Genomic DNA, 14,622 nt, shown 5'->3' with positions numbered 1-14,622 from the left:
GAACCTAGATGGAAGTCCTGCAAAATTAACCACCGAGTGTAGGACTAGCTCGAACTGTAAATCTCTAGCATTACGAAGTATAGTATAGGTGGTGTCATACTTATAAAACATATCACTTATAAACTTATGGTGTAACGTAATCAAACCTAGTGTAACATAATCAAACCCAATGTAACCTAGTGTAACATAATCAAACCCAATGTAACCTAGTGTAACATAATCAAACCCAATGTAACCTAGTGTAACATAATCAAACCCAATGTAACCTAGTGTAACATAATCAAACCCAATGTAACCTAGTGTAACATAATCAAACCCAATGTAACCTAGTGTAACATAATCAAACCCAATGTAACCTAGTGTAACATAATCAAACCCAATGTAACCTAGTGTAACATAATCAAACCCAATGTAACCTAGTGTAACATAATCAAACCCAATGTAACCTAGTGTAACATAATCAAACCCAATGTAACCTAGTGTAACATAATCAAACCCAATGTAACCTAGTGTAACATAATCAAACCCAATGTAACCTAGTGTAACATAATCAAACCCAATGTAACCTAGTGTAACATAATCAAACCCAATGTAACCTAGTGTAACATAATCAAACCCAATGTAACCTAGTGTAACATAATCAAACCCAATGTAACCTAGTGTAACATAATCAAACCCAATGTAACCTAGTGTAACATAATCAAACCCAATGTAACCTAGTGTAACATAATCAAACCCAATGTAACCTAGTGTAACATAATCAAACCCAATGTAACCTAGTGTAACATAATCAAACCCAATGTAACCTAGTGTAACATAATCAAACCCAATGTAACCTAGTGTAACATAATCAAACCCAATGTAACCTAGTGTAACATAATCAAACCCAATGTAACCTAGTGTAACATATTGTAATGTAATCCAATCTAATCTGCACCTAACCTAAGCTAATAAACTTTTAGCATAATCAAAACCGTAAGCTAATCCAACCCAGCCTAATCGAATCTAAAATCTCTGTTCAGTAAATCTCTAGTTATTGTATCATCGGGAGTACGTGAGATTCCTCGAACCCGAACCGGTATTATTGAATAGAAATGATCTTACGCAAGTGCCACTACATCCAACTAACCATGTAAGCGTATTAGTTTCGCCTTTGAGATAGTTTTGGGTTTAAACCGTAAAAAGTGAATATCGGAGAGACGCGTATGCTGGAAGTTGATGATTAGTTGCGCCCCCCCCCCCCCGGCCCATCACGCTCTCGTCTCTTCGCGACAAACTCAATTTAAATTCTTCCTCTTCCCCTCCCCTCCCCCACCCCCGGTTGGGTGCCAACTTTCATCTCCAAGAAGATTCGAGAGACATTTCGTTGAACAAAGGATCGAGAGACTTGCGTCACAAAAAACTCCTCTACCAATAACGGAGGCTAGAAATTAAACGACAGTAGTCGAGTGTGTCGTGGTGGTGGTACTTGAATATTGTCCCAAGTTAATGTTTCAAAGTTTGGCAAAAAGCCCCCATCTCCAGCGCAATGTCTTGACGTACAGGAAGTGTCACACTTATGGAGCCTAAACTTATGACTTAAGTTAGACGCCACTTAGCTGTTTTGAGCCGATGGAGATTTATGGATGAAATCTTTTATTTCAATTAAAGAAAGTGTTTTTTTTTATTTAGTTTCATTTCGTATTAGATATTCAAAAGTTCCATATTCTAGCCCGATTTACTGTTTAAAATATAAGAAACTCTTCACTCTAAAACTTTTAAAACCGCTGCCTACGTTAATCAAGGCCCGTGAGCGGTACTTTCGTAAGGGGCGACTTTTAAGAAACGCTACTTCTTATTTTCTCTCTATTTTACCGCGAGATGACATTCCTTAAGTCAAGCTAACAGCGCTCTCGGGTGAGAGAATTCGGCAACATTCAAACCTTTATTTTACAATAGAGTACATCGACATAAACCTCCCAGTAAAATTTCAAGACATTTGGATTAATAGATCCGAAGTTATTGCGAGTTTTAGCGCCGAATCCATCATTTTGACATTAAATTTAATTGTTTTTATAGAAGTATACACTCTATACTTTTTAAACTTTATGGTATAGTAGAATACGTTGAAACACTCCATTCGTGAAAATTGGATCATATTTGAAGCGATAGAACCGAAGATATTCGAAAATCAATTTCGTCCACCCCTAAGAACCACGTGCTCTCGGAAATTTGAATTACCCGCCTACGATTCGAGAATCTAAGCTCGCGCATGCGCCAATGACTATTTTAAAAGTCCTTATTTCCAGTCTATCCAAATAAAATCTGTTTGAGACGTTGTCTGCTTCTAGTTCCGCTTTAATTTCAGTTACGTAACACAAAACACGTGCGCGGCCGCGTACCCTTAACGGTCGCGTCAAGGTAACGGTTAAATCTAATTGAAAAAGTAAATAAATTGAATAAAAATGGTGTTAACGAGGAAGCGAGCCGCTAGCAAGTCCACTATTAACGTAGCAAGTGACTCCGATAACGATTTTGAAGAATCGAAGCCAAAATCGGCGAGTAAGAAAAGCAAAGTTCGAAAGAAAGTTGAAGAAACCGTGAGTACAGATTTTGTCACTAAGAAATCGGGGCCACAAACAAAATTACCTAATAAAAATAAGTCTAAATCAAACGCGTCTACGTCAATTTGCGATGATAAAAACGAAGCCGTGTTCGAAAATGACCTATCAAAAACGAAAAGTATTAAAATTACTAAAGCTAGCGTTATCGAGACAGCGACTAAGACTAGCGTTACCGAAACATTAACTAAACCCAATGCTAAATCAAGCAAACCTAGCACCAGCTCAAAGAAAAACAGCCCTACTTCAACCAATTCCAGCGTTACTTCAACCAAACTTAACGCTAAATCAAAGAAACTTAGCTCTAGCTCAAGCCAAAAAACTAAACTAACCGCTAAATCACCCAACGCTAGCGATACTTCAATAAACTCTACCTCTAAAACCATAAAACAGACAGCAGCCAAATCACCCGATCTTATCGAAAGTACCTCACTCAATTGCCCTCCATCAACCTCATCCTCAAAACCGCTAAAAACAACAAACACCTCCTCGAGTTCAAAAACCCCTCTTCAAAATACCGCTGATTCCAGCAGCGATAGCGATAGCGATGTTGATTGGGACGAAGTTCCCGAAATCCCTCCCGAACAATCGCTCGAAGAGTACAACCCCGTCATCCCCCAAAATGGCGTCGAAATAACGCTTGAAAATGAAACGCTAAAACGTCACAAACGTAAACGAAAAGCGTTTGATTTCGCGTTATACGCCAGGCGCCAACTGAACCGCTTCAAAAAAGATGTACAAATCAGTATGCACAAAGTCCACTTATTGGCCTATATCTCGCACCTGTTTCACTTAAATCACGTGATCAATTCGCCGACGCTAAACGCGTTAGCGCTCTCATTTTGCGCCGAAAGATTTATGGAGAAATCTTCCAAATGTTCAGTCATTTTTGTCGATAAGTTGCTACGCTTTTTCACCAGCGAATTCACCTTTACGCCTCAGGTTTTTGAGGATAAAATTGTTAATCAGGATTTAGAAGCGTGTTTGGTATCGTGTTTCGAAGAACGTCAGGCGAAATCAGCGCGAGATTTTGTCGCGATGTTCGTCAGCGTAGCGCGAATGTTGAACATGGATGTTAGATTATGTTTAGCTGCCTACCCCATTTCCTTCAAGGCAACTGATTTGATAAAAACAAAGGGTGAAAAAGACGCGAAAACTGAACCAAAAACGAACGAATCCAACTCAAAAACGAACAAATCCAATCCAAAAACGAACAAATCCAATCCAAAAACGAACAAATCCAATCCAAAGACGTCCGATCCAAAACCAAGCGCTTCAAAGGCAAAACCCGATGAAAACACTACAACCAAAACAACGCCACGTCGAAAGTCCCTTAAAAAAGTCAATTACAATGATAATGAGTCGGGAAGTGAAGCGGAATCGGCGAATAAGAAATCAGGTCGTAAAAAATCGGCCAGCAAACGAAATGAATCCAGTTTTTCGAGTGAAGACGACTTAAGTTTGATCGAAGTCGATTCCGATAATGATTTCGAGCTCAAATCGAAGTCGAAGAAAAAGTCTTTACCAAGGAAAAAATCGAAAGAAAGTGACCCGAGTTTGAGGTCGGTCCGAGAGAAAAAGGTTAAAATTCTTTCATCCGAATCCTCGGATGAAGTTGAAGCGCTCAAAGTGGATTCCGTCGATTATTGGGCAAGTAATCGCCATTTTCTAAAGACCGGTAGCGAACCCCCATAGAGCTTAATACGGTCAAAGCTGGGATCCGCCATTACTCTAACCTTAATTTATAGAGTAGTGGCACCCGGCGCTATGTCCCCGTTGCGAATAATACGGCCAAATTTAAGGACTGTCATTACTCCAAAAATTTAGGTTGAAGTATTTATACCATCGGAGAGAAAATGGATTTGCGTTGATGTTGTAAATAAAAGAGTGGATAAACCTGGCGAAATCGAGGCCAACTTATTAAAAGCTTCGTCTTACATGATGGCCATTGATAACAAATTTTATATTCGCGACGTCACCAAGAAATACGCGACTAATTGGCTGACCGTGGCTCAGAAAGAAAGGGTGGATCCTGATTGGTGGGAGGAAACTATTGGCATTTACGAGCCTCCCAATGATCAGAGATATATTGATGAAGAGAAACAGATGCAAGCTGCCTTGATGGATAAACCCATGCCCAAAACAGTTGGCGAGTAAGTCGTGCACGATTGGTGTAGTTTAAAGGGGTCTTAGTTACCCGCGGGAAAAATCATGGAACTCCTGGAAAAGTCGGGGAGTTTTTTAAATGGATGTAAAATCGGTGGACCCACTATCTGAGGAACGACTCAGGTCCGGTAGGACGCTAGAAATCGGGGAGGAATACTCGGAAAAATGGCGGACGGTCTACGTCAGACGAATCAATAAGTCCGTCCGCCATTTTTCCGAGTATTCCTCCCCCATTTTCGTTCCACAGTTAGCGGGCCCACCGATTTACCTCAGATTACGCATCCTTCCCATATCATCCTTGGTTAAACGTTACGGAAACTTTTAGATGGGTTTAAAATGTCACGTAAAAGTCATGGGAAGGGATTTAAAAACGGGACAAAAGTCAATGAATTATAAAATTGTTCTTAAAGTCTAGGAGATTCATATTCGTTTGGGTAGCCATATAATTGATCCGTTATTGGTCTATTTTTCGTTTATTTATTTGTCTGTAGATTTAAAAACCATCCTCTATACGCGTTGAAAAGACATTTGCTGAAATTCGAAGGCATTTACCCTCCAGACGCGCCAACGCTCGGTTTCGTTCGATCCGAACCGATTTACGCTCGAGAGTGCGTTCACACTTTGCATTCCAGAGAAACGTGGATGAAACAGGCCAAGGTCGTAAAACGGGGCGAAGTTCCCTACAAAATTGTCAAAGCCAGACCAAAGTGGGATAAGGTTCGTAACCCCGATTGTCGTAACCCCAAGTATCTAGTATCATTGGAGAATGGGAGAAATAGGGTTGTAACATGGATGAAGGATGCGCGTGAGGTTGAAATTTGTTTTCACGCTATAGGATCGGCAACTCCCTATCTCTAACGACATTCTGTATATACTCTGTTACAACGTCGGTTGTCAGCACGCGCAAAGCTCATTCTCTATGTAACGTAGCTTTGTACGTGCTGTCAAGAGACAAAAAACTTCAGGATCTTCAGGGTTTAAAATATCCGCGAGTTTTTTAGCTCGAGTGCACGGACCTCTAGGCCTAGTTTCAAATACGTGTAGTAGGCTGTAGGTAATTTCACACGTATTTGAAACTAAGGCCTAGTGGTCCGTGCACTCGAGCTACAAAACTCGCGGATATTTTAAATCCTGAAGGTCCTGAAGTTTTTTGTCTCTTGACAGCACGTACAAAGTTACGTTACATAGAGAAATAGCTTTGCGCGTGCTGACAACCGACGTTGTAACAGAGTGTATACAGAATATTCTGTCGCTCGAGATAGGGAGTTGCCTATCCTGTAGAGTGAAAACAAATTTCCTCACGCGCATTCTTTATCCATGGTTGTAACGTAAAGGATTTCCCCATAGATCTCTTATAGAGTCAGAAGGTGTCGTGGAAAAAAGCCCACGCTACTCCTATAGGTTTTAGATGACGTGTTTTGGTCATTAAAATGACTTTGATCATTCGTAGATGTCGGGGGAATTCAAAACGGACCTTCCACTTGAGATTTTCGGGCCTTGGCAGACCGAAGATTACATTCCTCCACCCGCGAAAGATGGTAAAGTTCCGCGGAATGAATACGGAAACATTGAGCTCTTCCAACCATCTATGCTACCCGCTGGAACAGTTCATTTACAACGTAAGTTCAAATTAGGCTTAACAAAGGCTTACCCAATAAAATTCAAAAACAAAGGCTTAACGTATAAAATTCAAAAACAAAGGCTTAACGTATAAAATTCAAAAACAAAGGCTTAACGTATAAAATTCAAAAACAAAGGCTTAACGAATAAAATTCAAAAACAAAGGCTTAACGAATAAAATTCAAAAACAAAGGCTTAACGTATAAAATTCAAAAACAAAGGCTTAACGAATAAAATTCAAAAACAAAGGCTTAACGAATAAAATTCAAAAACAAAGGCTTACCGAATAAAATTCAAAAACAAAGGCTTAACGTATAAAATTCAAAAACAAAGGCTTAACGTGAGAAAGGTTTTTTATTGTAGTTCCAGGTTTGAATCGTATTGCTAGGAAACTAGGTTTGGATTGCGCGCCAGCTTTGGTAGGTTTTGACAGTCATGGGGGAGGCGCTCATCCCGTGTAAGTTCAGTCTGTCTGGTCTGTTTGTCTGTCAGTAACTCAGTCAGTCGTTTTGCTTTAAGCAGATTTGACGGATTTGTGGTGTGTTCCGAATTCAAAGAAACTCTTTTAGCAGCTTGGGACGAAGAACAGGAAAATATTAGAAAACGCGAACAAGAAGTAAGAATTTAATCGCGCACAAATTTATACAAATTATTATTAAACTTAATTATTAATTAGAAACGGGAGAAACGAGTCTACGATAATTGGAAGAAATTAATCAAAGGACTTCTCATTCGGGAGAGAATTAAACTTAAATACGGCAATGATAATTAATTCTTCAAACAATTTCCGTCGCGATTAAAGTTTATGTATATTAATGTTAACCATTTGGAGAGTTTTGTCTTATGTGTTTTGTAAATTAAATTTTATTAAAGACTAATTTTTGAAGAAACAAGAGTACAAATTTAATTTTATTATTAGCAGCTATTTAAAATCCATCTTAAGCAACTGTTTAATCACAAAATTAGTATAATTAGGCCCTATTTCTCCTAATTTAATCGCGTCAATTCTATTATTCCATCGTAAAAGCTTCTGGCGCGTGAGTTTTTCCCATTTGTAATTACCGCCTAAATTGAGTGGTACTTCTTATTCCGTCGTAAAGGAACCCTGGTTTGAGTATATAGCGCCAAAACTGGGAGGATAACAGCACCATAACTGGGAGGCTAACAGCACCATCCAAGTTAATTCTCATTCCATCTCAAAAACCCCTGCTTCGTATATATTTCCCCCACTGCGAATAGCGCCTCTAGCGGACGCGTCAAATAGCTTTGGTTCCGTTACGGTGGGCTTTCTCGCGCGAAGCCAGCCTGCCTCCCGCTGCCAAGTGCCAAGCCAGTTGAGTGAACGCGCTAGACCGGAGGTGTGTTCCTTGTGGGCGGTAAAAAGTATTCAAATTGGCGCGGTATCTCACGAATGGCCAAGGATTCCTTAGTGAAAAAGCAATGAAAATTAGTTCAATTTCAATTTAATAGTACAGTTTAGTAGATTAATTTATTTCTCAACGTTTGCTTCAATTAAAAAAGGCTTAAAATGGTAAGTGGATACCAATATTTACCGTATACCGTTAGGCTTAAGTCTACGGCGCCCCTTGTTTAGATAGAATCCCTACAACGTTCGGTAGAGTAGTGGCACTCCGTGTTAACTACCCATAGAGCTTAATACAGTCAAAGGCAAGTAGGTGCCGTTACTCTGAAGGCTATTCCCGCCTTTTAATTGGGGTGACTTATGTGAAAACAGGGATAGATAGACTTTTTTAAGACGGAATGGGTAACAGGGTTATTCGGGTGCGCGTCCTAGTCCACGACCCCCTTACCCGTGACGGGGGGTATGAAAGAAGAGGCGGGTCTTATTTTCATTATGGCGTTGTATGTATATCCGGGTCAAATAAACGTCGTCTGCCAAGTTGGAATGGATTGGGCTCCGATTGTAATTTTTGAAAGAACATTGTTTAAAAATGGAAGTAACACAAGACATAGGGCTTGAAACCAAAACACATTTTGAAATACGATTTATTTCTCTTTGATGAAGTTGTAGTGATGCTTTAAAAGCCTTCATAGATATTACAACACGAACAGGTTTTAACCAAACACTAAGCTCACAAAACTCCTGGCCATTCACTAAGCCTTGGTTAACTTCATCAAATTCGCTTACAAAATTATGAGGATAGTAGACATGATTGGCTTTAGAAAGAATTAGCGAACACTTTTCACCCTTACAGATGTACTCCAAATCCAAAACACCGGCAATAAATTCCCTACCTCTTAATTGCTATTAAAAATAATTCCCGAATAATTTCCGTACCCTTGCTTTTAGACAGCTTCATTTTGAACCCCTGTAAAGATGCTTTTCTGTACAACCATAGCCCACTCGATCACGCGCATCACGACGTAAGCTGCTCGCGCTATATAGCGCGAGCAGCGCAGCGTCCGGGAGCGCGGATCGAGTGGGCTCTGGTACAACGCAAGAGGGGTCGTAGTCATAGCGACAGATGTAAACAGGAATTACGTATTATTGGCCCTCCTTGTCAGCAACGTCACCAATACGTAGTTTTAGTGAGCCAATAAGAAAATTTAATTTTTTGGTTACGTGTTGAAGGAAGGGGCTATGTACTCGTCTATGAGTCGGACTGAAGTAAATATTAACCGTTGGGAATTCCGTCTTAAAAAAGTCTATCTATCCCTGGTGAAAATAAAGCCTATTTCCCGCGTTAATTGTATTTTTAGGGATATTAATTGGGGGATAAGATTTGTAGGTGATATATTGCCGATTAACGCGTTAAAAATGAAGCCAGTCGGTGTTGTTTTACATTAAAATTAGGGTATGATTGATTGTCTTATCAAAACTCAGTTGTGTTTGCATCTGTGATAACATAACGGCAGTGGGTGAGTTTTATCATAAAATTTGCCGAGCACATGTCAATATTACCGAATTTACCCGCCTAATTTTGCATAAGCTTAACTTATCAATGTGTATTTGAATGATTGGCTGTTACAAACTTGATTTGCAATTATCTTAAACTAATTTAAATGGAGTGATACTTTAACAGTATTTAATAGTTTGATAAAAGTTTTATTGAACATTTCTGGCTTCATTAATGTTTCAGGCCTATAATTTTTTCAGCTTATCTAAAACTCAATTTTAAACGAAATGTATTTTGGTTTCTTTATTTAGCAAGTTTCGTCAAATTTTTCTAGATGACTGTCTAAGCCAAGTTTGGATGTATCAGTTTCTTCTAAAATTTCACGATGGCTTCTAACGATTGTTCAGCTTCGAATTCCAACATTGAGGATGATTTGGAACTCCCTTCAAACTCGGAAAACCTCCAAAATTTGAGCTCAAATCGTCCAAAATTTCTTCAGCAGCTCAAAATGAATAGTTTATCCGCGGCCCAAATGGGGATTCTATCACCCATGACGGATTTAACGCTCAATTTGCACGGACTTACAACTAAAAGGTTAGTTAATTTTTCTACTTGCTAACGAATAGGTCAAATATGGCAGTTAAAAGTCGGGGCATTTAAAAATAGGCCAAAAAGGTTACTATCATGTTGGGGATTTTAAAAATAGGCCAAAAAGGTTGCTATCATGTTGGGGGATTTTAAAAATAGGCTAAAAAGGTTGCTATCATGTTGGGGGGTTTTAAAAATAGGCCAAAAAGGTTACTATCATGTTGGGGGATTTTAAAAATAGGCCGAAAAGGTTACTATCATGTTGGGGGATTTTAAAAATAGGCTAAAAAGGTTGCTATCATGTTGGGGGGTTTTAAAAATAGGCCAAAAAGGTTACTATCATGTTGGGGGATTTTAAAAATAGGCTGAAAAGGTTACTATCATGTTGGGGGATTTTAAAAATAGGCTAAAAAGGTTGCTATCATGTTGGGGATTTTAAAAATAGGCCAAAAAGGTTACTATCATGTTGGGGATTTTAAAAATAGGCCAAAAAGGTTACTATCATGTTGGGGGATTTTAAAAATAGGCCAAAAAGGTTGCTATCATGTTGGGGGATTTTAAAAATAGGCCAAAAAGGTTACTATCATGTTGGGGGATTTTAAAAATAGGCTGAAAAGGTTACTATCATGTTGGGGGATTTTAAAAATAGGCTAAAAAGGTTGCTATCATGTTGGGGGGTTTTAAAAATAGGCCAAAAAGGTTGCTATCATGTTGGGGGATTTTAAAAATAGGCCAAAAAGGTTACTATCATGTTGGGGGATTTTAAAAATAGGCTGAAAAGGTTACTATCATGTTGGGGGATTTTAAAAATAGGCTAAAAAGGTTGCTATCATGTTGGGGGGTTTTAAAAATAGGCCAAAAAGGTTGCTATCATGTTGGGGGATTTTAAAAATAGGCCAAAAAGGTTACTATCATGTTGGGGGATTTTAAAAATAGGCTGAAAAGGTTACTATCATGTTGGGGGATTTTAAAAATAGGCTAAAAAGGTTGCTATCATGTTGGGGGGTTTTAAAAATAGGCCAAAAAGGTTGCTATCATGTTGGGGGATTTTAAAAATAGGCCAAAAAGGTTACTATCATGTTGGGGGATTTTAAAAATAGGCTGAAAAGGTTACTATCATGTTGGGGGATTTTAAAAATAGGCTAAAAAGGTTGCTATCATGTTGGGGGGTTTTAAAAATAGGCCAAAAAGGTTGCTATCATGTTGGGGGATTTTAAAAATAGGCCAAAAAGGTTACTATCATGTTGGGGGATTTTAAAAATAGGCTGAAAAGGTTACTATCATGTTGGGGGATTTTAAAAATAGGCTGAAAAGGTTACTATCATGTTGGGGGATTTTAAAAATAGGCTAAAAAGGTTGCTATCATGTTGGGGATTTTAAAAATAGGCCAAAAAGGTTACTATCATGTTGGGGATTTTAAAAATAGGCCAAAAAGGTTACTATCATGTTGGGGATTTTAAAAATAGGCCAAAAAGGTTACTATCATGTTGGGGGATTTTAAAAATAGGCCAAAAAGGTTGCTATCATGTTGGGGGATTTTAAAAATAGGCCAAAAAGGTTACTATCATGTTGGGGGATTTTAAAAATAGGCTGAAAAGGTTACTATCATGTTGGGGGATTTTAAAAATAGGCTAAAAAGGTTGCTATCATGTTGGGGGGTTTTAAAAATAGGCCAAAAAGGTTGCTATCATGTTGGGGGATTTTAAAAATAGGCCAAAAAGGTTACTATCATGTTGGGGGATTTTAAAAATAGGCTGAAAAGGTTACTATCATGTTGGGGGATTTTAAAAATAGGCTAAAAAGGTTGCTATCATGTTGGGGGGTTTTAAAAATAGGCCAAAAAGGTTGCTATCATGTTGGGGGATTTTAAAAATAGGCCAAAAAGGTTACTATCATGTTGGGGGATTTTAAAAATAGGCTGAAAAGGTTACTATCATGTTGGGGGATTTTAAAAATAGGCTAAAAAGGTTGCTATCATGTTGGGGGGTTTTAAAAATAGGCCAAAAAGGTTGCTATCATGTTGGGGGATTTTAAAAATAGGCCAAAAAGGTTACTATCATGTTGGGGGATTTTAAAAATAGGCTGAAAAGGTTACTATCATGTTGGGGGATTTTAAAAATAGGCTAAAAAGGTTGCTATCATGTTGGGGGGTTTTAAAAATAGGCCAAAAAGGTTGCTATCATGTTGGGGGATTTTAAAAATAGGCCAAAAAGGTTACTATCATGTTGGGGGATTTTAAAAATAGGCTGAAAAGGTTACTATCATGTTGGGGGATTTTAAAAATAGGCTAAAAAGGTTGCTATCATGTTGGGGGGTTTTAAAAATAGGCCAAAAAGGTTGCTATCATGTTATGGGATTTTAAAAATAGACCAAAATTATTACAGAAAAGTGTTACAATTTAAATTAGGCTAAAAATTAGTTAAATTGGATTTAAAAATGGGGGTGAAAAGTCGGGGGAGGGATTTAAAAATAGGCCAAAAAATAAAGTTTTAGAGATAATGTTAGGAAATGTAAAAATAGTTGATAAATTTGTAAAACGTAATTGTCCAAATGAAGAGTTGACCAATTGTTTTTAAATTAAAAAAGTATTATTGTTTTTGTTTGCCTTCAGCTCATCATTCACTCCAAAACGCCGAATTTCTTGGTCAAGCGATTCTCCCATTAAACCATTTCTACTTTCAAAAGGTAAGTTCCATTCCTTTCCCTTTAAGGTCCTCTCACTCGCTTTAGCTTCCCTTTAAAGAGGGGGGGGGGTCGTTGACATAAATATAGTTCATCAGGGTTCATACAAACCTGGAAAACCAAAGGGAAATAAATTTTTGACAAAAACCTCAGGGAAATTTCGAATTTTTAGTAAAATTCAGGGAAATAAGGGAAATTTGCGTCAAACAGGGGCCGAGTAATTAAGCAAAATGTTCGTCAACTTATGTTAGCGTCTCACTTATTGTTATTATGTTACTTATGATTTTTAACACTGAACTTTAAAGGCTCGTAACTCTGTTTCTATTGGAGATAGGGGGATGTCCTTTGAGTATGTTATAGTCCAATTTGTCCCCCATCCAACCATACTAAAAACTTAAGGCTACGACGAACAGGGGCCGAGTTATTAAGCTAAACGTATGGGGGGGGGGGAACTTGGAAATTTGTTTTCCAAAAGTTGTATGAACCCTGTTCCTGCCTGAATTTAGTGCCAATTTTAATCAATTGCATTGTAATTTTTAATTTGCAGAATGTCTCGGTGATTCTCCGCTTTACATTGATTCACCAACATTTGAAAACAGGTAAGAACAATTATTTCCTTCTTATTTTTTTCAAATTTTTGACGACTTTAGTTGAATTATCCGAGAAAATATTCCATAATTAGTCGCCTTTAATTTTCCCTTTTTGCCAATAAAATCGGCTTTTAAAATTTCCCCTCGGTTTGTTAATTGGAATGTTGAAATAGGGGAGCGGGATTGAATTCCCCAAAATCCTTATTGTCGAGGGGTGGCGGGAATTTTAAAGGGAGTATGACGCGTACCTTTTAAAGTGTTAGTGCCACGTTTTTTGAAAAGTGGCTAATTTTCGTTTTAAAACATCAATTGGGTTATAATAACAGTAGATCCAAAGGAAAAAGTCTTATAGAAATTTATTCATTTTGTAATACGAAAAAGAAAATTGATATTTCACATACCTCAGTAAGACGGAATAAATTATAAATATACCCCTGGTGACGTCATAAGAGGTTGACCAGCGCGAGACAGATTTCATTATGAGAGCTAAGCCTAATTTTTAAACATCGCGCGCTCGTCAAATTCTGGATATAACCCTGCCTCGCGGAGTCGCGGTTCAACTCCGCGGCTCACGCGCGCTCGAATCGTGACGTCACCAGGGGTATATGGAGTATTCAACTGTCAAAATAGTTTGAAAAAATTCTGCGAGTAGGTTCCGAAAGCCGGGGTTTTAATAATATTTGAAAAATTATAACGCATTATATAAATAAATATTCTGAATCAGAAAGATTTGATCTTTCAGATGGGAATAAAACCTTTTAGTTTTAAAAATAGCGATTTTTGGTGACTCTAACACTTTAAATTAATTCAATACCATAAACCTCTTTCACTCTCTCTTTTTTGAAAAAAAAAAAAAAAAACAACCAGCGAACGTGAAACGCGATTAAATGCTAATTTTAATCCCTTCCATTTAAAATACAAACTAACGTGAAAAGATCACTTTATCACAATTCTCTCCCTTCAATTTTATACTGCCATAAAACGGTACCTACAACCATAACTTCGTAAGATATGTTCATTCCATAAGTTTGTCACTGGTAACTTAGAAACTGGAGCTTGTCACGAAGCGAGTGAGTGAGGTAGGTCATAGATTCGAGGTATAGCGATGTACACCTGGTGAGTGGGGCGCTGCTGTTAAAGGCTTAGTAATGCAGACTAAATAGGATTAAACGAAAGTCCCGAAAAATTAAACACCACCGAGTGTAGGACTAGCTCGAACTGTAACAGGGTTCATACAAACCTGGAAAAATCAGGGAAATAAATAGTTGACAAAAACCTCAGGGAAAATTCAGGGAAATTTCGAATTTTTATTTGAGTAAAATTCAGGGAAATCAGGGAAATTTGCTGTGTCAAACAGGGGCCGAGTAATTAAGCAAAATGTTCGTGAACATACCCCCCCCCCATAGGATTAACATTACACTAAACTTTGGATTTTATTATTAGAGATAGGTGGATGTCCTTTGAGTATGTTATAGTCCTATTTGTCCCCCCCTCCTTTGGGATACTCCATATACGGGG

The 14,622-nt window shown here is 38.1% G+C and overlaps 2 protein-coding genes across 6 annotated transcripts in view; both read left to right on the top strand.

Annotated features, from left to right (window-relative positions):
* Positions 1-797: 797 nt before the first annotated feature.
* LOC149705244 (DNA repair protein complementing XP-C cells homolog) lies at positions 798-7,279 on the top strand. The gene is made up of 7 exons (XM_089865457.1): positions 798-4,250; positions 4,428-4,753; positions 5,258-5,483; positions 6,217-6,385; positions 6,750-6,843; positions 6,909-7,002; positions 7,063-7,279. The coding sequence occupies exons 1-7, from the start codon at positions 2,445-2,447 to the stop codon at positions 7,156-7,158; spliced, it is 2,811 nt and encodes a 936-aa protein (XP_089721583.1). The 5' UTR covers positions 798-2,444; the 3' UTR covers positions 7,159-7,279.
* A 393-nt stretch (positions 7,280-7,672) lies between these two features.
* The window catches only part of stg (string), a 24,422-nt gene continuing 17,472 nt past the window's right edge, over positions 7,673-14,622 (top strand). Inside the window, exons 1-5 of one of the 5 annotated variants that reach the window (XM_089865475.1) lie at positions 7,673-7,917; positions 9,579-9,665; positions 9,696-9,838; positions 12,444-12,517; positions 13,062-13,113. In XM_089865475.1, the coding sequence (XP_089721601.1) occupies positions 9,630-9,665; positions 9,696-9,838; positions 12,444-12,517; positions 13,062-13,113 (305 nt within the window). In that variant the 5' untranslated portion in view covers positions 7,673-7,917; positions 9,579-9,629. Of the gene's footprint in view, positions 7,918-9,128; positions 9,267-9,555; positions 9,839-12,443; positions 12,518-13,061; positions 13,114-14,622 lie in introns of those variants that run through there. The other 4 variants (XM_089865474.1, XM_089865473.1, XM_089865471.1 and 1 more) reach the window with 4 other exon arrangements.

The sequence above is a fragment of the Phalangium opilio genome, unplaced genomic scaffold, assembly GCF_054372755.1.
Source record: "Phalangium opilio isolate 3A_F unplaced genomic scaffold, DU_Popi_V2 ptg000014l_1, whole genome shotgun sequence".
In the NCBI taxonomy this organism is placed as follows: Eukaryota; Metazoa; Arthropoda; class Arachnida; order Opiliones; family Phalangiidae; genus Phalangium; species Phalangium opilio.
The sequence above is the reverse complement of the archived record's forward strand: the minus strand, read 5'-3'. Positions and strand labels throughout refer to the sequence as shown.

Bases quoted from the DNA above. Each gene is read 5' to 3' on its own strand.
- LOC149705244 (XM_089865457.1), top strand. From the start codon at position 2,445: ATGGTGTTAACGAGGAAGCGAGCCGCTAGCAAGTCCACTATTAACGTA. The intron at 4,754-5,257 runs GTAAGTCGTGCA...ATTTGTCTGTAG, and splicing joins ATGCCCAAAACAGTTGGCGA to ATTTAAAAACCATCCTCTAT. The intron at 5,484-6,216 runs GTTCGTAACCCC...GATCATTCGTAG, and splicing joins CCAGACCAAAGTGGGATAAG to ATGTCGGGGGAATTCAAAAC.